We start from the raw sequence: 25,815 nt of genomic DNA, 5'->3' as shown, positions 1-25,815 counted from the left end.
CTGTTCTGCTGTGTAGAGGCCACCTCCTGTTATGGTTTTCCTGTCCCTTCCCAAACGGAGGTTTAATTGCCTCTGTGTGTTTGAAAGTCGGGGGCTGTAAGAAGTGCTGTGGTCCCGGAGAGATTAAGGCTGTTTCTGCAGGGGTAGCTTTATGGTAAAATCTCTCTTCTGTCTCTTTGGTCCTCCAGCTTTCTGCTGCGGTACTATGCCACACTGAGGGAGGCCCTCACTGGATCCTAGAGCCACACTCTGGACTTCACAGCCCACAGAACCCTAAGCCATGCCTTTATAAGTCACTCGGCCAGGGAAGTCAGCTAACAGAAACCAATAGCTGTTTTCACTCAGCACAGTTCATCTCAGTTAATTTATTGTCTCTTTTGCTGGCTCCTCTGCAAGAAGTCACCACACTGGAGCTGGAGCAGGAGGTAGGAGTGTCTGGTAGGAGTGCCTCACTCCTACACCAGCCTCAGGTGAGACATTCCTGTCTGCCAGACCTCCATTTCACCCACCAGGACCATGCCGGGGGCTCCCTGCTGCAGAGACTCTTTGGATCACCTCCACGTCCATTTGTGTGCTTCTCAGTGACAGACAGAGCATTCATGGATGGACCTGAGTTTCCCCCATGCCCTGCTGTGGCCATTGCTATCCGATGACTAACTTGGCACCTGAAAACACAGTCTCGCTGTTCCCTCCTCTACCCCCATCTCCTCCGGGATGTGAGATCGCCCTTTCCACTCTTCCTATGACTGTCGTTCTACACTGGGCTAGGGTTTCCAGGGTGGGGGACAGAGTGTCTTCGTGGGGATGCAGCTGCCTTCCTTCCCTTGCCTTTTTTTGCTGTCTTCTTTCCTCCTCCAGCTCTGAATGGTGGATCCAGCCAGGTGTCATCTGCTCACTCTCTGTCCCCAGAGGACAAGCATTGACTGCCCTGACTGCTTCCTGGGTTGAGGTGACAGGAATCACAAAGAACTATCTGGTAGCATTATTGCTGTGGAGATAAAAGTCACCAAAGGCATCCTGTTTGTTTACGAGTAGAGTAGTATTCAAGCCTAACATTACTTTATCCCAGCATAGATTGCATGTGCATATGGAGATGATTCTGGAAGACACATTTGTGAAGATTTACCTTATATCGATATAGACAGAATCCATGATGTGACTATGAAATATAACAGTTGTTTCCCTAAGTCTAAAATACTCAGCCCTGCGCCTCTCACTATCTCAATGAAGAGGGGTCACCGTTCTACCATTTTACTCTAATGTGTTTCATATAATAACTCCTTTACTCTATCGGGAAAGTGGAACACTTGATGTTGGAAAAACAAACAGTGCACAATTTATCTTTAATGCTCAGGTTTTTTTCTTCCATTTGTCTGTGGAGACAGTGTTGGGCTTCTTGCTGCATCAGGATCCTAGCCTGCTCAGAGGCTGGTCACCACCCACATCAGTAGACTTGAGTATGAGGCAGTTCAGCCCTGTGCTGTGTCTAATAGCCTGGACTTCGTGAGCCTGTTGTGACCACTCAGGGATGTTTGTCTGATGGCCTGGACTCATGAGCCTGTTGTGACCACTCAGGGACATTTGTCTCATGGCCTGGGACATCAGGAGCCTGATGTGACCACTCAAGGACATGTTTTGCTTTGGCTGATTGTTTGGTCTTGGTGGCATACTGTTTGGGGCTGTTGGCATGCTCTTGCCCCCTGCCTTGTTTATCTGCTCTTACCTCGCTGGGCACAGAGAGCAGCCTCCTCCTTCCCAGCTTCTCTGTTCCAGCCATTCTCACTACAATGGCTTCTGCACTTGCTAGGGATTCCTGGTTTTGCCAGAGCTCACCCTCCCTCCCACTGCGCTAGTCAGAGGGCTGCTTCTGCCTGCATGAAAGTCCAGTGTCCTAGGGACTCACAGGGTTTCGTCCTCTTGGCCTTAGAGCAGGCGTCATCTGCAGATCTGAAGGAAATCTTTTCTTTGTGCTCAGCATCTGAAAAAGACTGCATCATATTTGGGCTTACAGAGTTATTTTTGTGTCTGCCATTGAGTGTTTCCTCCAGGTCAGTTCTTATGTTTGCCTGCCTCTCCTGACTCGGAACTCCAACCCCCAGTGAGATCCTTTAGCATTTGGCAGAGCTTCAGAGAAGTGCTCTGGGGAAACGGAACTGCCCGGCCTCTCAATTGGGTTCATTGACCTTTCTAAGTGACCCTAAGAGAGCCCGTGCAATGCTGACCCCGAGAGTGCCATTTAGCAAGGGCTCCATAGATTTTGACACGTTTAGCTTACATTCCTTATTTGGAAGCATAAAGACAAGATCGCCAATGTTTGCCTACGTGGAATATTCCAGCTTTCTCTGATTTAGACTCTTTGAAGCCCACTGCCCTCAACTTTCATTTTCCTCAACATGTATGTAGGTAATACGCCTATTCCAAAATGACATCTCTTTTTTTTTCTATCTGTTAATAGCGTTTTCAGTGTCTCCCTGCTCTCCCAAACCTTCAAGCACTTCTGTGGTAACCGGTTTGTTGGGTTTTGGTTTGGCACTACTGAGAGAAAAGCAGCAGTCTAGTAAAGAGTCACCTGATCGCCAAGGATTGTTTCCGGCCTGAAAGGAGTTAAACCATTTGTCAGGAGACTCTAGAACCCTCGGAAGACCCGAAATTTCTTAGAATCTGGAAATTTGTTAATTTTTTTAAATTTAAAATTGAGTATTTCCTGTAAGATCAAACCATAGCAAAGACAGAGAAGATAAGGCCAGAACAAGCATTTGGTACTTCTGCTTAGCATAGCAGACGTGACCCTTTTGTACCGTTTACCAGAGGACCCGGAATACTCAGAGTAAACCCACATCATCTCTGCTTTCTAAGAGCAAAGGGCTTGCAACCTTCTGTACTGATGTTACAACTGCATCCACAGAGCTCCCAAATCTGTGGATACCAATGCTTTTTTATTATTTATTTATTTATTTAAGATTTCTGTATCTTCCCCGCCACCGCCTCCCATTTCCCTCCCCCTCCCCCAATCAAGTCCCCCTCCCTCGTCAGCCCAAAGAGCAATCATGGTTCCCTGCCCTGTGGGAAGTCCAATGCTTTAAACTCAGAAAAAGTTATCCACTGAGCACAGTGTAGTAAATTAGAACGCTTTTCCGGTTCCCAGACCCACCATGGCTTCCAGAGAACAAATGCTCTCAGTCTTTCCACAGACTTTTCTGTCTCTATGCCCTCAGCACACTTCAAAGGAGAGATAAGATCTCAGTGGTCGCTCATTATTCTAAACAATGACATGTCTACGGGCAAATGAAGAAGGGCTGTATTTACAGTCTTTCTTTTGGATCCCACCAGTCCTGCTGTGGCTTTTCCTCACATCCATCTTCCTTTATCTCAGTTCTTTTGGTGGCCAGGTCAGTTATTTGGTGACTAGCTGCCAAATCTCCCACATTCCCAGAATCCTCTTGGAGCCCACTCAGCAGGATCCTCCCCTAGCTGCTGGCTTATCAAGATGAACAAGACAGAAGTGTGTGCTGGGAGCCCAGGGTCACAGCTCTTATCTTCCTTGAGGAAAGAAACCAACACACAGCCTTCCAGATGCTCAGATGAACATCTGGATAAATATTCAGATTCTGATGCTTCATTTGAATCTCAGGACATCATTGCTGAACCACGGTTCACGGAGGAACTTCATTTAAACCCATAGAAGCAGAAAGAAACCATCCTGAGTTCTCCCTAATAATAACAAAACCCATCATAATTCACTGGAGCCTTCTGCTCACAGTGTAGCGTGTAATCCAGCAGGGCGATAAGGAGAGAGCCTGAGAACGCCGCTCCTAAATTTAGGCTGTCTTTAATGTCAGGGCAGTCTGCTCGGCACCCTTTACCGGCTCTGGTGGCTTCTGTCAACAAAAACAGCAAATGTTTGCTAGGTGGTGCTTCTCTGCCAGACTCTGTGGTAAGGTGGGTTTGGTTAGCTTTCTTTCCCAGACCCAGAGATTAAGTATCCTGGCCCAATTGACAGCCCTGTCACTTGGATGTGTTTCAGTGGAATTAGCAAAGTCACAGTAGGGACGGTGGAGAAAAATGACAACAGCCATAAAAGAGCTAGACGAATTTTGTTCCTATCTAGCCGTCATTCAGTTCCCTGGTTCTGTATGACTGTAGTTTGCTGGGATGAGGGCACAGTTCAGTTACGGAGCATGTGTCTCAGCCCCCTTCCCAGCGCTACAGAAGGAAAGATATAGCTAATTCGTTCTAACTAAAGGAGACCTTAGCCTTCGTCTCAGGAACCCGTGTAATTGAATAAGGCCCTTGTACTGCCTGCTCCCTGTGTCTGGGATGTCTGCTTTGTGATGGTCATGTGACTGCCCTTCTGCTTTCAGCTTTAAAAAAATTAAGATTTATTTTGGATTATTTGTAGCTGCATGGGTTGGTACCCACAGAAGTCAGAAGAGGCTGTCAGCTCCCTGGAGCTGGGGTTAGTGGATGCAGAGAACCAAACCCGGGTCCCCTGCAGAAGTAGCCAGTGCTGTAACCACCGTGCCAGCTCTGCCTCTGCCTCATTCCCTCTCTTTGGACAGCCCGGGTTCCTGCTTACAAAGAAGGGCTCTCTTCTCTTCCAACTTACATCATGAGAAGAGTTTGTGTGTCTCGTATGTAGGCTGCCATGTTCTAGAGCTAGGGTGGCCCTGGGAAATGGCAGAACTCAAAGCAGATTTGCGACAGTGTGCTCTGGAGAGTCCCTTCCAGGCCAGCACTTTCCAAAGGGCTCCTGAGCAGCTCCTTCCTCCCCACCCCCAAACTCAGTGTGACTGAGGTACCCAGGTGGGACCAGCAGTTCTTGTAGGCTCGATGCTTACATCCTCACTGGGGCCCTGGGGACCTGGGCCCCACTTGCTAGTTGACCATCTGTTGATTGAAGCAGCATCTCCATCCTAAGGGTCAAGGTCAGGCAGTGGCCAGGCAGGGACTTAGAGAGCCTGCAGCATCCCATGCTAGTTTTCAGTGTCGGTCCTCCCTGTTTTAACCGGGTGCTTCGTCTTCATTTATTGACCTCTCTTTCTGTTAGCTGGTCCTTTTCCAGGTCTTGCAAACACGAACAGCAGAGCTTCCTTCTTGGCCCCAAGAAGCAGAGTTATAGGGAAGAAAAGAACCACCCAGAGCCAATCGAGCCAAGTGCCCCAGGAGTGATGGAAATAAATGTGTGGTCTAGGAGAGAGAAAGGCTATTCGGGCTACTAACGGTTCACTAAAGATCTGATATTTAACCTCAGGCCTTAAAATCTGAGTCCAGCAGAAAGGAAGGAGGATGTGTTTGTGTGAGGATACCAAGATCAAGTTAGCCTGAAAGGCCGTGGTGCGTTCTGACGGTGGAAGAATTTGGTTGTACGAGATTGAAGCGTGAGAGACTTGGTAGGCATGAGTGCCCACACAGCAGGGTGAGGCCACGTGTGTAAAGGATTCTGTCAGGGGGCTGAAGTCTTCCCTTCCTGTGCTGGGAAAGCAGCTGGGTCTTTACATGTAGGTGTGGCCTGATAGGTTTGTAACTTTATAAAAATACCTCTGGTGGCAGCTAGGTGACAGGAATCCTGCTTATCCACAGAGCCCGTGTGAGGGGCGGGCCTGACCCAAGGCAGTAGGTGATAAACTGGAGAGCCGATTTGAATTTATCCATGGCAGAGTTGACAACACATAGAGAGAAGGAGTGCTTGTCCAGTTTAGGCAAAGAAGCTTGACCGTGGTGAGATGAAGGTCAATCCTTGGAGCCTCCGGCTTGATGGTTACTTTCTCAGAACCTTTTAGTGCGAGAGAGTTGGCTTTTCCCAGACCTTTAGATAATGCTAAGACTGAGGCAGATTTTCCACTTTGCACCTGAGTAATATAGAAAATGAATTCAAAAGAATCAGCTACCAGCTGGGCAGTGGTGGTGCATGCCTTTAGTTCCAGCATTCAGGAGGCAGAGGCAGGTGGATCTCTGTGAGTTCAAGGCCAGCCTGGTTTACAGAGTGAGTTCCAGGACAGCCAGGGCTGCACAGAGACCTTACTGTCTCGGCAAAACAAAACAAAAGGGATCAACTATCAACCAGTAGGTACAGCTTTGGGACAAACCCTTGTCCTCTACAGAGTGGCATTTTTCCATACGACCCTTCACACCCACAAGCGTGCCCTGTGTAGAGAGAAGGCTGGGCTTCTGAAAAGATGAGGAAGGTTCCTTTGCTTTTCAGGTCTGTGGGAGAAGGAGGTCTTGGGGAAGCCTGGCCCAGGCTGATGGCTCAGGGCAATGTCACATGGTCAGGCCACTAGATTGTCTGAGGCAGGGATAAGCCTGGTGTTGTTGTCATGGTTTCATTTCAGGTTTTATCAGCTGGATACAGATGAGGTGTCGGTGTCATAGACCTAAATGTTTTTCTCTTCAACCTTTGGCTAACTAATGCTTTTCCATGATTTCTGACAGTTATTTTTCTTCGATAATAAATAATAAAGTGAGATTTACGGTCTCCATCTGACAGCATTTGTTTTATTTTGACAGTTCTTTCTAGACAGCAAAGGTTTTCTAATTAGGTTTTGTGTCTGCCAAAATGTTGCTGGGGGGATCTATTTCTCTGGAAAAAAAAGTTTCATAGTTTCCAGGCTGAAAAGCTGGAGTCATCTTATTTTGATTTGGAAGTTTTTGCATAAGCCCGTCAGAAAATGAAACCAGACTTTCTCCTGAAAATGAATTCTTAACAGGAGAAAATTAACTCTGGCTATGTAGAGAATGGGAAGGGAGAATTAAGAGATGTTTGAGTACAGTGTTTCCATAGTCCCTCTAAAAATCTCTATCTGAACTAGTGATCACTACAGCCCCCCCCCCCCGCCCCTTTTCTACTGTTTTATCAGAGCGCATGATTCTTGCTGTGTAGGGATTCCACCCCCAGGGGGCGCCAAACTTCCCTCCGCCGTGGCACAGCTGCAATTGGTTTTGTGGCTGAAGAAGCAGGTGGAAGTCACAAGTGTGTCCATTGACGGTTCTTTCCTTTAGAGCAGTCTCAAGAAACCGAAAGAGGAAGCCATGTTGCTAACTGGTGCTGGCGACCTTATCATTGCTAATGGCAGAAACATCACGGTGAGCTAATCACAAAAACAGTCCTCTTCGCTGCCTTGGCCCCGGCAGCGTGCTGTGTGGAGATGCATTCAATTCCTGCAGTAGCAGCAGTGGCCAGATTCGATTTCCATCCAGGAGTGTTTTCCTCCCTGACGCCCTCAGTCAGACTAGGATCAGATTCCAGACATAGCTGCCCTCGGCCCCACCACCTCTGATCTCCACCATTCCCACCATCCGGTATTTTCCACGGAGCACAAACGAGTATGTGTATGGAACAGAGGGACTCATTAGCTAGTATTTCAAAGACCTGTGTCTGCTCAGAAAAGCAACAGCAGGCATCGTTGGTGGCACTGTGCCACTTCACAGCCAGGCCACCCCAGCCATTCACGCACCAGGTTGTGACCACTCCATTTTGGTGCGTTTAAAAAAATATTTCTTTTAAATTTTTTGAGCTCATAATATAATTACATAATTATAAATCCCCTTCCCTTTCCTTCCTCCAAACCCTTCCATATACCCCTCCTTGTTCTCCTGCAAATTCAGTATTGTTGTCATTATCTTATACATATATGTGTATATTCCTAAAAGTATAAATACAACCTGCTCTGTCTGCATGGTATAACTTGTGTGTATGTTTTCAGGGCTGACCATTTGGTATTAGATAACCATTTGGTGGTTTATCTAATCTCCGAGGAAGACGATTTCTCTCGTTCTCAACCCTCCTCAGCTACAAGGGCAATTTTGAGCACACAGCAGTTCTCTGCAGTGTGCTCTATTGGCTGTAGGGGTCTGAGTTCTGAGCACACGAAGGCTCCTTCTTTATAATGTTGCTGTATTGGCTGAAGGGGCCTGAGACTCTGTGAGAACTGAAAGCCACATGACACAGAATGTGGGTTTCATAAACTTGCATAAGGACTTGGTCCTTGGGTTTCGGGGGAGGAGAAAATGTAGTACAGGATGCATGGAGAGATGGCTCCACGGTTCAGAGACTTTGCAGCTTTTCGAGGGCTAGGGTTTGGTTTTAGGAATCCACATAGCAGTTCACAGTTGCTTGTAACTCCAGCCCCAGGGGATCCAGTGCCTTCTTCTGGCACCTGCACACCCGTTGTGCACATAAACTCATGGAAGAAACACACATACACATATTTTCTTAATCTTAAAAAGATGCAATGGAGCTTGAAGAAATGGTCTTATGTCATTGATATCAAGTGATGAGATCCGTTGTCATCCAGGCACATGCCGAAGAGGTATTTCTTTTATCTAGTCTAGCCCTACACTCTCCTTCATGAAGCAGGACAAGGAACCAAGCGTGTGTGTGTCAGTGACTCCATGAGAAGCCTCCTCCCCCAACACCAGGAAAAGGAGCCCCCTGGAAGTGACTTTCCCTGCTGTCTCATGGGAAGAGTGTGCTTGCTCTTTGCTGGTACTTGTGGCTTGCTCAGGGAGATGAAGCCTTTTTATAAGCCCACACTGCACTAGGAATGCCAGGGCCTAGCACTGTGGGGCAGAGGCTCGTGGGTCAGCCAGAGCCTGGAGCTCTAGATGTTCCATTCTCGACTGTTTTCAGTCCTCCTCTTCCTCCTCAAGGAACAGGAGCATTGTAATCTAGACAATTGGCATGGCCATGGGCGTGAAGGATGGTGGCGGTCACTACTGTTTACTGAACACCCATGTGGCATTTCATTCTCACTTTCAAACAGGAACAGTGAAGAAATGGAGGTAGCGTGTTGTCCCTGGTCACCCAGCTTGTGAGCAGCTGGCATTAGTCGTCAGTTGCGTCTCTGTCCCCTCTTAGACCTTAAGATCCTGTGAAATCCGTGGTGTCTGATGTGGAGTTAATACTTCCTTGCTTCCTGTAGACACAGTCCATACTCTAGAGTCCCCTGTATTTACGGCTTAGCTTTCCACTGTTTTAGTCTGCTAGGGTCCACCATTTACTGAAAATAGTAAATGGAAAATTCATTCCAAAATAAATAAACTCCAAGTTTTAAATTATACTTTCTTCTGCATGGAGACATCTAGTACAGTGAAGTCTGCCGTCATGCTAGTACATGAACTGTTCCTTCATGCAACATGTAGTATGGTACCATACTGCGGGAGAGAAACCACAGCCACATGGCTTTTCGAGTTTTAGATTGGGTCTTTCTGTATTGTTCAGGCTTGCCTCAAGCTCCAGGGTTGGAAAACATCCCCCTTCCTCAGCTGGGGCAGCATGCACTTGCTTTTGTAACAATGTATTGTAGTCATTCTGTTTTATTGTTATCGTTGTTAGTGACTTACTAGCCTAACTTATAAATGGTCACTGTATATAATACAGAACTGGTGAGATGGCTCAGCAGTTAAGAGCACTGGTTGCTCTTCCAGGGGACCTGGCTTTAATTCCCAGCACCCACATGGTGACTCACAGCAGACTGTAACTCTAGTTCCAGAGTTCCACACCAGGTGTGTGTATGTTGCACAGACATAAACCCATATACATAAAAAGTAAAAATCAAAAGAAACGAAATCAAACTTTTATTATAGGTATATATAGGAAAAAACAGAATGTGGTTACCTGGGTTTCAAGTATCCACTGGATGTCTTGGGCCACTCCTCCAGGATAATAGGACCATGTGGAACATTCCATGGAACAAGTCTATCTTACCACCCTCCTGTAGGTCATTTGGACAACAGTGGATTTTTAAAAGAAGCAATGTTAAAGTATCATATACATGCAAATAAAGATTATTTAGATATGTACATGAAGTCACCTTGGCCCCCCGGGTACCTTTGGAAACTAATATGATTCTACAAATTTGGTAACCAAGAAACATTACTGCTGTTTTTCTACAGTCCTAACTCAGTGTTTCCCTCTGAGCTCACACCTGGCTCATAAGCCACCCAGTGTCTGTTGTTCTTATCACTTCTACCCTGTTTGCACCAGTGCCCTGCACACCTCTGACATCTTGAAGCAAGACCTTCTCTTCCTGGTACAGCATACGGTGGACCTTCACCTTGCCACCCTGTAAAGGGAGGAAATGGTTCAATTCCCCTCCCCTGCTCCCACACCTCGCTGTTTGCAGGGTCGGGAGAAACTGTGACTTTCACACGTAAGATAGGGCTTCACATAAGAAAAAGGTCATCAGAGAGCGGGTTGGTAATTGAGATACCAGCTTCAGGGTTAGAAGTTCTCTTTCAAGATGAACCTATCTTTCTTCTTTTCGAGGGTTTCTCTGTGTAGCCCTGGCTGTCCTTGAACTCGCTCTGTAGACCAGGGTGGCCTACAACTCAGAGCTCCACCTGCCTCTGCCTCCCGAGTGCCAAGATTAAAGGCATGGGCCACCAGGCCTAGTGCTGGAAGACAAATCTTAAAAGGTTTTCTGTCCTCCTCTGAAGGAGCTTGGAGTCACTAAGTGAAACTCTCTTGTAATAGGAGCGGCCGGGCTGCTTCCCGCCACCCGGCTAGCTTTACCCAAAATAATTACACGGGAACTGTATTCTTTTAAACACTGCCTGGCCCATTAGTTCCAGCCTCTTATTGGCCAGCTCTTACATATTGATCTAACCCATTTCTAATAATCTGTGTAGCCCATGAGGTGGCTTACCAGGGAAGATCTTAACCTGCACCTGTCTGGAGTAGGAGAATCATGGCGACTCTCTGACTCAGCTTCTTTCTCCCAGCATTCTGTTCTGCTTACTCCACCCACCTAAGGGATCGCCTATCAAAATGGGCCAAGGCAGTTTCTTTATTAGCCAATGACCTTCCTCCATCAAAACTCCCCTGAGTTTTCTTTTCTTGAACCTGGGGAAGGCCAGCTCTCATGCTCCTGTGTATGCATCGTTGTCCTCTGCCCGTGAGATTCCTCCATGGCTTTGTCCAGGCCTCCATCTACACTGTAGAGCTCATAGAGGATGAAAGGGCTTTCTACCAGATGAGTGTCATTCTGGACCCTGGTTATGTCTGGTCCTGGAGGGCGGTGTCCCGTGGGATAAGGGAAGAGGGCACACTGTTCTTCCTCAAGATCCATTTACCCAGAGTTACGTGGAAGCCACCTTTTCTTGAGCAGTGGAAAACATACCCTAACCATTTTTCAGTAGCTGGGCCACACCGCTCGTCCCCACCCTTAGGCAAAGTGCTTGAAACCCTTTCTACTACTTAAAAGATGGGGAGGCAAGACAGGCTGAGGAGAAATGAAGCATTACTGTTTGGAGAGATAGCTCAGCCTCTGAGTATGTGTACTGCTCTTACAGAAGACCTGGTTAGGTTAAAGCACCCACATGAGGTGGCTCACACCTGTAGCCCCAGCTGGCATCCTCTTCTGGCCTCCACAGGTACCTGAATTTGTAGGCCCCCTGCCCCCACACACTGGCACACACACATAATTAACTTCTTTAAAGAGAGGAAGCATTGTCCTTATCCCCCTAACTACCAAACAGAATCTCAAAGGTCATGAGTTTCTCTGAGAGCAGGGAGCATCACAATGGGAACATGTTTTCTTGCTACTCTGGGCACTTTTAAAGAGATTGGCACCTGGGATGTTTTAAAGGAAAGCTGAGGAAGATTGCATAAGTTGTTTTGACATAATAGTCCTTGGCCACAGAGTTGAGCAACAAGAATAGAATTTGTCTAAGGTTGACAATTATTGATGGATGTCCTTGCAGGAGTATTCTTGTATAAGGTCACAGTAAGCTCCCACCCCCAAGACTGTGGTTCTGACGTGTTCTCATCATGTGTCATATGCATATGACACCCCACTCCTTCATAACCTCAGCTTCTCCAGTGACATCTTTGTCTGTTAGGGCTTGATACAATTGACTCCATTGTGATATCTTTCACCTGCTCATGCCAAGGCTTATCTGTTTTTCAGATAATGGTGGGCAGACTCTGTCTGGGGGCAACAACTGGCCACTTCGCGGAAGGAAATGGACCCTGTGGGAAGGAGGCATCCGTGGAGTGAGCTTTGTGGCAAGCCCCTTGCTGAAACAGAAAGGCGTGAAGAGCCGGGAACTCATTCACATCTCAGACTGGCTTCCAACACTGGTGAAACTGGCTGGGGGAAGCACCAATGGTACCAAGCCTCTGGATGGATACGACGTGTGGAGAACCATCAGGTACCTGTATGCCTTTCCCCATTCTTTGCCAGGACAGAAACTCCAGCAACTTAACATGGTTGATGGAGAATAATCACTTTGCTTTGTAGGATGACAGTCCAGCGTAGACATACAAGACTTCCCACCCCCCACTTTTTAAGAAAAAGAAATGAGTCTTAAATATTTCTTTCAAATATTGTCATTACATATTTTTAAATCTTACATTTGGCATTTTGGTTTTGTGTTTTATGCAAAGGACAGGATTCTCCTCTTTAGAGCTGAGAAGTTTTTCTTGGTGTAGGACAGAGTATTGCTGGCTCCCTGCAGGGTGGTGGGATTTCTACCCTGTTACTAGCTAAAGAAATAGAGGACTCAACAGAGATGAAAGCGTGGGATGGGAGCCTGGGGACACTGCGCAGTCTGGAGAACTAAGTTTATTAATAAGTATTTGATGAATACCTACTATGTGATGCTCTGTTCTGGGTTCTGGATAATTAGAAATAACTCAGGCAAAACCCTGGCTCTCAAGAAGCTTACCCTATGGAGTATGTCGGGGCAGGGAGTAAGGGCGTTAAAACCAGGAAAAGAAGCGAGACACTTTGGGTCCTTTGGGAGGAGATAAGAAGTGTGAAGGAAATAAATGCTGTGCTCTGGGAGAGGGGGACGCCATGCAGGAGCAGGGCTTGTCCTCAGCTGTAGCCATGGCAGCTGTCCTGCCCATTTCTCTCCCACAGGTCCTGGAGGCTGGAAGGTGCTTCCTTGGAGTGTGGGAAGGAAACCTCGAGTGTGGCATCTATATTCAGCATGTGTTTAATAGCATGTGCATCTGTAGTTTAGTACCTAGATCCAGTTTACACATAAAATTACATGCATTGGAAGTGCTATATTCACTGAAGCAACAAATTGGATAGTACTATGCTTCTCAGGCTCTTCGGTGTGCCGAGCTCTGTCTGGGGGTTGCTCGTTGAGTGTCCTATTGTAAACCACTCCATACTTTGCTTTGTTCATCTATGATGTTTTGAGTTCAAAATAGTGAAGTTTCAGGTTTCAGAGGAAATACACAGCAGAGGACACAGGGGTGAAGAGCCTTGGTGTGCATGGTTCTTTATAAGGTTGTGTGTATGCGTGAACATGTGGGGTGGGGACTCAGACTCCTAGCTGACCACTGGCCCCTGTACTCACTGGTGACACCTATCTAGTCCCTAGTTGGTCATCCATGTTCACAAAGTTAGGGTGCCAATACTCTGCACATACGCTGATCGAACTGATCCCTTACTGCTGAGCGTTAGCTTATTTCATTTCTTTTCTTTCTTCTTTCCTCCCTCCTTCCCTCCTTCTCTTTCTCTCTCCCTCCCCTTTTTCTTTTTCTCTCTCTTTCTTTCTTTCTATTCCCTTCCTTCCTTCCTTCCTTCCTTCCTTCCTTCCTTCCTTCCTTCCTTCCTTCCTTCCTTCCTTTCTTTCTTTCTTTTTTTTGGTATTTTGAGATAGCATTTCTATCTACAGCCCTGGATGTCCTAAAACTTGCTCTATAGACCAGGCTGGCTTCAAACTCTCACAGAGATCCGCCTGCCTCTGCCTCCCAAGTGCTGGAATTAAAGGCATGTGTCACCAGCGCCCAGTCATTTCTTTTAAATATTCTTGTTTTTTCCATAGTAATTTTAATGGTAAAAATATAGGGACCTGCTGAGGTATCTCAGTAGATAAAGGTGCTTGCTGCAAGCCTGACAGCCTGAGTCTGATCTCCTCCACGCATGTGGAGAATAAAACCAATTTCCATATGTTGTACATACACATACACACACGCACACACACATGCACACACATGTACCATGCACACTGTGGCCTGTGTACTCTCACAAAACCCTCCACACTAACTAGATAAATAAATAGATAGATAAATGTAATTAATTTTTTAAATCAGGGTTTAGAATGATATCATTCCCTGCAGAGGGCATGTGGCAGCTATTAATGTGTGAACTGTGAGGTTGACAGTCTCCTGAGTTTAGGAAAGATGGGAAATATGTTCAGCCGGGCTGTCCTGCTTCTCAAAGCATAGCATCTCCTCTAGGAGGAAAGATGAGGGAAGGTCTCAGCTCTTCCAAAGCCAAGGTGGTCTGATTCTGTCAACTTTATACCTTTGTTTAAATGATTGTGCTTCTCAAATTCCAGGTTTTCCCTGAGGAATGTATAAAATTTTAAGGCTTGCTTTTCAAGCAGCAAAATGAGAAGGATTGGCCCATTATTCAACTTTTCAACTAGAGATAACCCTTGAGCAATGCTGGGTCTGAGGTCACCCCTGCATGGCCACAAATTCACACTTAATTTTAAAACTTCTTATTTAACAGCTTCATTAACAGGTATTTGAAGTCAGTAGACTCAAAAAAAAACTTCTAAACTTTTATTGAAGATTAAAAATGAAGTTTTTTAAAAAAATTTTCAGTTTGATCATTTATGAAATAATATACAAAGCTATGTTGAGAAAAACGGGGCCTTATTTATTTTGTCTGAAAAGAAGCATCTTTAAGTAAAAGGACAGTGATCAAAACCCCCACAGTTATCTCTCAGCAGGCAGAAGGCAAGCCCTGCCACTCAGTCTCTTCTGTCCTTATTGCTCGGTTTGCATGCTCTCTTCTTGATAGGTGATATGGCAGATAAATGACTCTTTTCTCTGTCCTGCTCTCTTCATCATTGAGAGTGGATATGTTACCTCTGCATCAGGGATTGAAGCTGCAGGTAGCTGTGCCTCTGGGCTCTGACCTTCATCACCTAGTTTACCTTGTCCTTTCTAGGCTCTCTGGAGAGAGAGAGAGAGAGAGAGAGAGAGAGAGAGAGAGAGAGAGAGAGAGAGAGAGAGAGAACACCCTGGCTATCAATAATCTCCATCACTTCCGTCTGCACATGAGGTGTTCACCATATGGTCTCTGTATATAATAAGTGGAGACCTTCACCTGAGTTATGAGCAGCAATGCTGGTCCTAGACTTAGAGCATGCTCTGTGAGCCCTGCCCCATCCTTTCTGTCATCTGTACTCACTCTTGGGAATGCTATGAGTATGAAGGACTATAGGTGTGGATGACATAAGAAGCGGCTATTGTCTTACTTTGAATTGAAGCTCTGCTGGTCCCATTCTCATCTGCTGTCCCCAACTCCCTTCCCCTCCAACATTCAGGCTGCACACGCGGCTCCTGTGCCTTTGTGTGGTACACCCTGCACCCTTGCTGGTGCACCCTGCACCCTTGTGTGGTGCACCCTGCACCCTTGGTTGTGGACCCTGCACCCTTGTGTGGTGCACTCTGCACCCTTGGTTGTGGACCCTGCACCCTTGCATGTGCACCCTGCACACTTGGTTGTGCACCCTGCGTTTTGGCGTGGTGCACAGCTTGATGCTGCAGTGCTGGGGTGGGGGTGACAGACAATCCTGTTTGCTTCACTGCTCTTCTTTGCCGTGAGGGGACTCTCACCTCTACTACCCGTTACTATGGTGGTAGTGGAACCAGGCAGCCCACATTCTCCGGGTTCTGCTCTCCATATGTGACTGCACTCTTCCACAACTTTATAAGCAGCTTGCTACTTGTCATAAGCCTCACCAGTGACTTAGCAATCAAACAACACATTTTGTGCTATACGAATTAAATGCCATAAAATTATGCGAAAGGACCACAAGAGAACACATTTTTTGCCATTGCCAACTTATGACAATTTGAAAAAACTTGCAAGTGAACTGTAGAGCCAAGAAGTATTAAAAATTCTTTTTTAAACCCAATATTTGTTCTTTAAAAGGTTTGTGTTAAGGATAGTGATACAGTTCAGTGGTAAAGTGATTTTTTTTAGCATTCACAGGCCTCAGATCCAATCCTCAGCAACATGCATACACATACACACACATATGTTTTCACCATTTTCTGCATCTTTCCCCTCATTTAACACGTTTGAAATTACTTGCGTTAAAGAAAAATAATCATTTTATAAGCAATTGCTATAAATAACCAGTTTTTCATTATGTCATCCAGCTGCTCCTAGCAAACACCATTTTGTGGAAGGCGCCTTGAAATGCTAAACCATTGCCTTAATTTTTAAAAATTATTTATTTTTATTTTATGTGTATGAATGTAAATTCACCACATGTGTGCAGTGTCCATGGAGGTCAGAAGAGGGCATCAGCCCCTTTGGAACAGGAGTTAGAATTGTGAGTTGCCCTGCGGGTGCTGAGAACTAAACCCAGGTCCTTTGCAGAAACAGAAAGTGCTCTTAACCGCTGAGCTATTTCTCCGACACTAGCCTCAAATTCTTACCTGATGTTTTTAGTAAATAACACTGAAATAAACTATTCCTGGATAAAATCTTTGCCTGCATTTAAATTTTTTTAATATAGAAATGATTTTAAATTAATTGTGATAGAGATTATTATATCTATCTCTATATAATATATAGCTCTAGAGATAGAGATAATGATCTCTCTACATATATAATATTATATATTATTATAAACAGTGACTATAGTTAACTATTCTCCAAGTAGGCTTCTCTCATATTGCATGATGAACAGAAATATTCATTTTCACAGCCTGCCTCCCTCCGTCCCTCTCTCCCTTTCTTTCTTTTTTTTCTTTCCTTTCCCCTTATTTCCTTCCTTCCTTCTTTCTTTTCTCTTCTCTTCTTTCTGGTTTTTTGTTTGTTTGATTTTAAAGACAGGGTTTCTGTGTAGCCATGGCTGTACTGGAACTTGCTCTGTAGACCAGGCTGGCCTTGAACTCACAGAGATCCACTGGCCTCTGCTTCCTGAGTGCTGGGATTAAAGGCGTGTGCCACCACTTCCTGGCCATCACAGCCTTTCTTGCATGGTCTTTGAAAAAGCTCTTCAGTGTTCTTTCTATTTGCATTTTATCTTTTGCAATCACAAACTTTTCCTTTCCTACAGTATTTGCCTCAGTGTTTGCGTGTGCGTCAGGTACGTGTCTGCTTCACATGGAGACCAGGAGAGGGCACCAGATCTCCTGAACCAGAGGTTCAGAGGGTCATGAGCCACTATGTGGGTGCTGGGAACTGAACCCAGGTCCTCTGCAAGAGCTTCAAATGCACTTAACTACTGAGCCACCACCTCACAATTCAGGATTTATGTGGAAGAAAATCAATCCACAAAACTCAGAAGAAAATCTCAATGGATACCAAGCACACATCTGAGAAATGAATTTCGAAAAAAAAAAAGAAAAGCAAGAAAAGCTGATCTCACTGAGAGATATAAGGATGCCAAAATGTTAGTACACAGGGAAATATGAAAACAATTTTGGACAAGTCTATGTCTCACAACATGAGAAGAAATAGCATCCAAGTAATGAAAAGGAAATAGCATCCAAGTAATGCATCACTGACTTCAGTTCACGTTATCAGTGACTAAATGTGAAGTTAGTGAAGGCTGATAAGGAAGAAAAGCCAGGTACACAATAGGCAGGACCCTGAAGCAGTTGGATGGCCAATTTCAGGATAGCCTAGGCTACACAGCGAGCTCTTGTCTCAAAAAACAAGTAAGTAAATTAAATAAAAGGAGGAGCTAAAGACATGATTCAGTGGACAGAGTGTTCACACCATAAACATGAGGGCCTGAGTTCAGATCCTCACCACTCATGTCCGCGCCAGGGTACACGGCAGTCTGCCTGTAATCCTAGCCCATGGGAGGTGGTGACTCAGAATGTCTCTGGAGCAAACAGCTAGGGAGACTAGCTGAATCAGCAGACTAAGGGTTCGTGAGAGACGCTACTCAGCGCATAAGCTGGAGAACAACTAATGCCAACCTCTGGCTTCCGCACACAGATGAACACATACACGTTCACACACCCATGCATGACACACACGCGTGTATACCACACACACATGCAAATTAAGTAAGGAAAATATAAACGTGGTGTGGTTCTGATGTGGTCGCGCTGTGGTGTGCTTGGCGCCAAGTCAGTTTTTATTTTTGTTTTGTTTTCAGGCAGAAATGTACACTGTGGTTCTGTGGGACATTTTGTTCATTTTGAGAAAATTCCTTTGTTCCTGACCCACTGGGGCTATTATTTTTGGCGTAGTGCACATCATCGATGTTCATCTGTATCACCAGATTTTAGGTTGTCAACCCCTATTTCATTCTTAAGATTATCTCAATCAGGAATGACCTTTCAGAGTCTGGCCTCTCTGTGTTTCTGCCTGCAGAGAAACTGGCACAGTATGTGGTCACCTTTAACTCCAAGTTACTGTCTTTCTTCAGAATGTTTTCTCAGTGATCAACCCTTTAGGGAGTCAGGGCTCTGGGTTCTTCAGGATTGTTACTAGAAGGATATAGCCTGTATATGCTATATCATAAGAGAGTAGGCTTTTCTGTGTTGGTTATTTTTTAAGGCAGATTTGTCTCTGCAGGTTAATCAAATGTTTCCAGGCTTGCTCTGTGGAAAACCCAGCATATCATATCATTCCAGGACAAAAGTTCTGAGGAAAAACAAATCTTCATGTGCCCCTGGCTCTGCTTAAGTCTTTCCACATCGGTGGCAGGACACCTCACGCTCACCAGCAGGCACAGAATGTGACCAGTCACACTGGTGTCGGAGCCGCCTTCCCAACTCAGCAAAAGCAAGCAGCCAGCCAAGGGTCAGAGACACTTGATCTGTGCCCAGAGGACAGGAGGTTTTTTCCAGGAAAGGAAAAACCATTTCTTTAGGTGATGGCAGTTTTTTCAACATTGAGCAGAGGCGCGTGAAATGGGCATGACAGTTAACGGATGGCCATCAGTGCTGGCCAGGGCAGCAGAGGCCTCCCTCAGGGCATGGACACCAGTTCTTCTTAGACTTGCTTCAAAATGCAGAGTTCTAGAGCTTTTCTAGTTTGCTTTCTGTTGCTGTGAGAAAACACTGTGACCACAAGCAACCCGGGGGAGGGAAGGGTTTATTTGGTTTATGCTTCCAGGTCAGTCACAATCCATCATTGAGGAAAATCAGGGCAGGAGTGTGAAGCTGAAATCATGCTTGTTGCTTGCTAGGTACTCTCTGGATCGTGCTAGACAAGCTTTCTTATATAACCCAACATCACTTTCTAAGGGATGGTACTGCCCACAGTGAGCCTGCCCCTTCTGCATCAATTATGAATCAAAAGAATACCCCAGACATGCCCATGGGCCAGTCTAGGCAATTCTGCAATGGAAGCTTTCCTCTCAGATGGCTTTGGGTGGTGCCGGGTTGATAGTTAAAGCTAAATAGGGCACTGATGTTGTTTTCGATAGGGCAGTTTCTCTTCCTTCCAAGAGCACACATCATTTCTAGGGTACCCAGTCTTCTCCTGGTTCTTTCCAGTGTTGTGTGTTTTTCTGCCTTACACCAATAAGCAGCTTACATGCTGTTTCTAAATATTGTATAAGATTGGATGACAAAAGGGGAGATCAAAGGATTCACACTTCATATGATTTCTTTATGAACTTGCTCTTTAGTTGATCTTAACATAAGACAGAATTGAAGCCTTGCGCTTAATGGTAGGAACGTGCTTGTCCTTTCCCATCCCTGGGGACTGCATCTGTGTATGGCACTCGATTTCAATGACAATTGACTATTAACTGCTGATGTACAATGTCTTAAAAATTTACTGTGTTGTTCTGGAGATGGTTTTGCTTACTATTAAAGGTTCAAGAAGAAAGCCATACAAAAAAAATCACTTCCCTCCCCTCCCCACCTGCATCATGGATACCATGAAGCCCAATGGTCACTGAGCCGAAGCAAAGAACCTCTGATTCTTATTCTTCATTCTAACTACTACTGCAGTCAGATGGACTGTGAATAGTATTTCCTAGACGTGGTAATAGTGTTTGAAGTCCTTGTTAGCACTGGGATCTGTTTCACACAGCGAGTGCCTCACTGTTGCCATCACTGCCCTCCTTGAGTGTGTTTAAATATGTGCTAGATTCGCCACTGGTCTCTTTTTCATTCTATTTCTTTTATGTAAAACGAATAATAAAAACCCAGAGACATATATTGGGGTTCAACCTGAAGATCAGAGCCGCAAAGCAGTCAAGCCACTAGGGAGCTCTTACCTCTATGAAATCTTAGGACTGAAAGAGGGAGCAAGTTCCTGTCTCATCCACCTAATATTCCTCTCTAGTGCTGGGATTATAGATGTGTACCACCAGTGCCCAGCCTCTATAACTAACTAGTGTGGCTGCTGGGATTAAAGGTGTGTGCCACCACTGCCTGGTTTGTATGGCTGACTATTGTTCCTGCTTTGCATACTGGTCTTTAGGAACACTTTATTTTTTAAAATACAAATGATATGTCACTACATTTCCACCTTTTTAAGATCTAAAATAAAGGAAGGCTATAACTAATATAAGAAAAACTATATATAATAAGTACAATAACTATTTATAATATATAAGGCAATAAATTATTTTGCATTTCGAAAAATTCAGAGAAAATACACCATATCCAGCCTATCTTGGTGAGTCCAAAATCTTGTACCTAATTTACTTTCTATCATAACTTGATTTCTGCATCTGGTAAAAATGGAAAACTATAACTTATCTAGTCTTCAACTCCCTCAGAGACCCAAGAAGAAAATAATATTAACTGAGTAAGCAAGAAGTACAAGCAAGTAACTTCCAAAAAATGTAAGAAATGAGAGAAACAGCTGGCTGCCTGGACAGTCACCCAAAGTTCCTCTGCAGCATTGGGGCATCCATTTTCAGCCTTCAGACCTAGCATATCTGACACACTTTTTGTGAAGCAGGATATTTTGCAGAGTTGTACTTCCTTGTCTTGACAGTGTTTGGCAGTCACTCTCTTTTCTGTCCTGCTTGTCTAATTAGGACAGTATACTGTCAGCGGCCAAGATAAGGGCATTTTCTTGCTCAGTGGCTTGCTTTTGCCACAAAGAAAGTAAACTCCATGTGGAGTTTCTTTGATGCCCATTATCTTCTCTGAGGTAGATTGGTGCTGCAAGAAACAGACTTGTCTCATGGTCATAAAATAAAGAATCTTTGTTATTAAAACATCTTAAATATTTGGTAGATCTCTGAAGTGTTTGAAGATGACCTATCTAAAATATATCTATGTTTGACCTTGAAAACATACCTAATGTGACCACACGTTTGATTATAATAGGTGATTAACTATTAACCTGCATTTCCTTATTATTCTAGACAGTTGGTAGTAACAATTTTCAAGGACTAGAAATTTGCATTACACTGTTAAGTGAGTTGTATAGGTACAACACCTTGGACAAGAGTAGAAATGTACATACAGTATGTTCTAATAAAATTAATCTTAAATTTAAGTCATTATACAGAATTTGTATACAATATACAAAAAAATATAATCCATTATAAAGCATTTAAAACTAGTAGCTGATTTTTAAAAGTAGATTCAATAATCTACCTTTTTTATCTTATCATATCTACATCCTCCCTTTTTTCTTTCCAGAGTAGATTCAATAATCTACCCTTTTATCCTATCATATCTTTAGCCCCATTTTTTTTCTTTTCGAAGCAAAAACTCTTAATCTTATCTCCTCTGTTTAACTTTCCTCCTTGCTGTAACCAATAACAACTTGTAACCAACCCCTCTAAACAATAGCAAATATCCATAACCCATTGAATGACTAAAAACAATCCACCCCACCTTCTGGGAATGTGGGTATCATATTCTTAAATTTACTTTCTGCTGTCTGGGAGCAATGGCATCTTTAGGGGATTTTGAAAAGAAAAATTTGGGTTAATTGTCAAGTCCTGGGAGAGGCAGCTGTATCATTTGTTGTCCAGTCTCTATGTATTGGGAAAGTGCAGGACTTCTCTCAAGTCCTGGCTTGAGTAGTCTGTTAGGCTGTGTCATCTCAGCTAGCCACCTCAAAATTGTTCTGAGTAGTTTGTAGTCTGAAGCTGATATTTAGGTGGTATTTTTCAGCTTAGTGGTGTTATCATAGTCCTGGAGGAATTGTCATTGTGAGGCCCTACCCTCCTTTTGGAGACCTCAAAGGTCACTGTTAGACATGTTCATGGTTTACTGCAGAAAACTAATAGAGACTCAAACCAATATCATGTATAGGAAGGTAGATGAAAACTTTTTCTAGAATTAGTCAGTACTCCATATGACCATTAACATCATGACAAAAATATAGAATATATATTATTAATCTTATAAAATTTATACCTTAAGAAACCTGTTAAAGAGTCAATATTAAAGCAATGAATAATGAGATTAGTAACAATAAAATAGTCCTTAAATTTTTGTCTTTCTTCTGTCCCATATCAGGTGACTCTCTGACATGAGACAGAGATTTTGGATTGTAATTTAATAAGCATTCTTGGATTTAGAGAAGGGGAGAGCCACACTCCAACTCCAAAACCAGCTTTAATCTTCAATTGGACTGGGACTACAAAAAGACTATTTGCATTATATGTCTGTAAAGAACAGTAGAAATAAGCATTTGGGATGATTTTTGAAATTTTATCCTGTTGGAAATGTGTTATACCAAACGGCCAATTTACTTTTTTTCTTGAGACATTTTTTTTTTCTGGATGATTTGTCCTTTTTCTTCAGATGTCTCATTTGTCCGGTGGTCTTCAGATTCCTTAACTGGATGTCTTCATTCCCCTGAAAAGACAGAAACAAAACCCCTCTCCAACCCTAACTTTGGGGAGATTCTCTTTAGGGAAGTTATATCTGATCAAATGAAAAGCATTTGTTAGTTTTATAGGTTAGGTTAGATTAAACAGCTATGGTGCTTAATGAACTATGATCTCTTCTAATTAAGAGGTGCCTCTTATTCAAATAGAATTTTTATCAATTTTGATGGTATCCATAGCTTTTCTTCTTCAATGGAAACAAAGAAAAACCCTTTCTCCAACATAACACATGTCCTGGTTTCCATTCTGAGGTCAGCACATCTTTAAAGTATATTGGCTGATTTAATTCTGTAGTTTTTTTCTATTATCCAGTGTCTCTCTGCAGCTATTGTTCCTTTTTCATCAGCATTTATAAATATATGGTTTGTTTCTAAAATTTGAGGAATATTAATCTGAGTATTCCCATTGCTATAACAAATCAAGTCCTCACAAATTCATTGCTATTTATCCACATGTGGTTTTAATATTTCTCTCTGTTTTTCTGCCCCTATACATTCAACCCATCTTGTGCTCTGCTTTACCTGAGATAAAGTTCCAGTCCATAAAAACTGAACATTTACATCCTGAAGAGGCCAATTTAGATGCCAATATTCTGATGAAATAATTGTTACATTCGCATATGTGTCTACCAGACCTTCAATGACAATGTCATTTATTCATATTTAATTTTGGTCTTTGTTCATTTATAGAAGTTTGCCAAAATACTCACTTTATGGTTTCTCCTAGATTTTTTGTTTTCTCTTCTGTAGTTTTTCTGAGCAGTATGGTTTCTTACAACAGGCATTAGATTCTTTAATTGCTCTGGGAAGAAGTTTCTTCTATGGTGGCAGAAAACAACTGAACTGGATTTGGCATAGGGGCCAGCAAGAGGCCTCTCATGGTGTTTCTTCATGGCAAAGGATTACTGTGAATATCCCTTGTTGACCTACATTAATTAGTCCAGTGCCTGCCTTTGCCATACCTTCTGCATAGCCCAGAAAGGAGGGGCATTCCGACTGGATTATTCTTAGGGAAAACATTGTTTCTAGGACCTTCCCTGTCTGCAGTCTCTTTTAAGGTGACCCTGTTTGCTTCTATTATAACACTTGACATTTCATTTTTTCCTCAAACCTCTGGAAATCACCTATCTCCTATCCATGCATCATCACAGTCATGATATTTAATACTAAGTTTTTCTAGAATCCATTCCAACATAGGTGCTGACCTTGCCTTTTATGTACTAATTATCCTTTTGTATAGAGAATGGGCATTTTCAAAAGCCAGAGATTAAATTATTATTTGTCTAGCTTCTGAATTTGGTATCATTGTATTTACTGCTGAAGTCAGTCTTTATAAGAAATCTGTAAAGACTTCCTTTGTACTCTGTAGAACTTTAGTAAATGACTCACTTTTCTTTCCTTTTTCTCCAGTTCTGTCCCAAGCATTCATGGCTGCTGCATGGCATAAATCCAGGGTGTGGTCATCATATACAGCTTGCCTTTCTATAGTAGCATAATCTCCTCCAAGAATTTGATCTTCAGAGATTTCCTTACCTCTAGCTTTATTCCATTGTTCAATAATCTTAACCTCTTCTCTGAACCAGGTACTCCATTTTAATTGATGAGCAGGCTCTAAAACATCTTTAACCAACTCTATCCAGTTGTTAGGGATAATTCTATTACAAACAGATCACGAGTTTAACATTTGCTTCACAAAAAGTGAATGCATGTCATACGAGACTATTGCTTCCTTGAATCTCCTTAAATCTAACATTGGGATAGGAGTCCAACTAGCTGTAACAGAGCCTCTGGCGTTTGGCAATTCCTGTAAAGTTACTGGATTATTAAGGTTGGTTGTTTGAAAACCTTAGGCTGTTCCTCTCTATTCTTATAATACAATGCTGAAATTGATTCTCCATTGAATTCATCTGTCAGGATTTGAATATCTCTGTGATCTGTTTTATTAGGCTTTCTAAGGCCTGTATTTTAGCATTCAGATTAACCAACTTTTTTAGTGATAAGACAAAGATGATAAAGCTGATAATGTTTACAGTTGACATTACATAAATTCCTTCTAAATTAGATGTCCTCTCATTTAATCATTCCATTTTCAAACTGTCTAGCATATTATCACACAGAGACTCAAATTCCTCCATTGTAACAGGTTTTCCCATTTTTTCAATGTGGGGAAAAACCTCTCTTTTAACTAATTCCTCCCTTTAAGATTTCCCAGTTGTCTTACCAAATCTACCAACGATATTGATGAAGATCTGAGACTTATTTCCTAGTCTTCTAGATATTTTTAGTCCAATCAAGTTCACAATCGGGATTAATTATTACAGTCTTCAAGCGTATTGTTTTCTCTCAAAGTCCAGTCATCAGTTAATTACATCTCATATGTTTTTCATTTCACACTTTGGTGTTTTTGCTTCTAAAAGTTCAACTCAAGTCTTTTAACTGTGTTCAAAGACCCTAATTCCTTGAACGCATACGATGTCATCTTTATAGTATAGCAACTGTGAAATTTTCAAGAATACTGATCCCAACATGCATGCTAGTTCTGGGTAGTTGTGACTAGTTGATCATCCTCATTATGGGTCATCTTCCCATGCCTGTCGATCTTTGATTCAAAGTCAGGCACCACATGTTTACCTTAGTGGCTGCCATGCCTTTCTGTATTACCACACTTTATCTTGGTGGCTGCCACGCCTTTCTGTACTGCCACACTTTACCTTAGTGGCTGCTACGCCTTTCTGATTACCACACTTTATCTTGGTGGCTGCCACACCTTTCTGTATTATCACACATTTACTTGGTGGCTGCAAAGCCTGTATTCTTGTGGGTCTTCTTGCTTTGTTCAGAGATACAGTTGATACTGCATTTGTTTGAGCAATGCTTTTCTGAAAGCTGCTTTTTAAATTTGCTCTTTGAGAACTGCATACATGTACACAATGTATTTTGATCACGTCTACCCCTCACTGCCCCAGACTCCCAGATCCCCACTACCACATCCCATCTCTCAATACCTCATGTCCTCCCTGATTTATATAACCTGTCGAGTCCAGTTAGT

The 25,815-nt window shown here is 43.5% G+C and overlaps 1 protein-coding gene across 1 annotated transcript in view; it reads left to right on the top strand.

Moving 5' to 3' along the window:
- Arsb (arylsulfatase B) overlaps positions 1-25,815 on the top strand; it is a 166,658-nt gene that overhangs the window by 67,865 nt on the left and 72,978 nt on the right. The window contains exon 5 of the mRNA XM_075976301.1: positions 11,910-12,153. Within this exon, the coding sequence (XP_075832416.1) occupies positions 11,910-12,153 (244 nt within the window). The remainder of the gene's footprint in view (positions 1-11,909; positions 12,154-25,815) is intronic.

The sequence above is a fragment of the Microtus pennsylvanicus genome, chromosome 6, assembly GCF_037038515.1.
Source record: "Microtus pennsylvanicus isolate mMicPen1 chromosome 6, mMicPen1.hap1, whole genome shotgun sequence".
NCBI lineage: Eukaryota > Metazoa > Chordata > Mammalia > Rodentia > Cricetidae > Microtus > Microtus pennsylvanicus.
The sequence above is the reverse complement of the archived record's forward strand: the minus strand, read 5'-3'. Positions and strand labels throughout refer to the sequence as shown.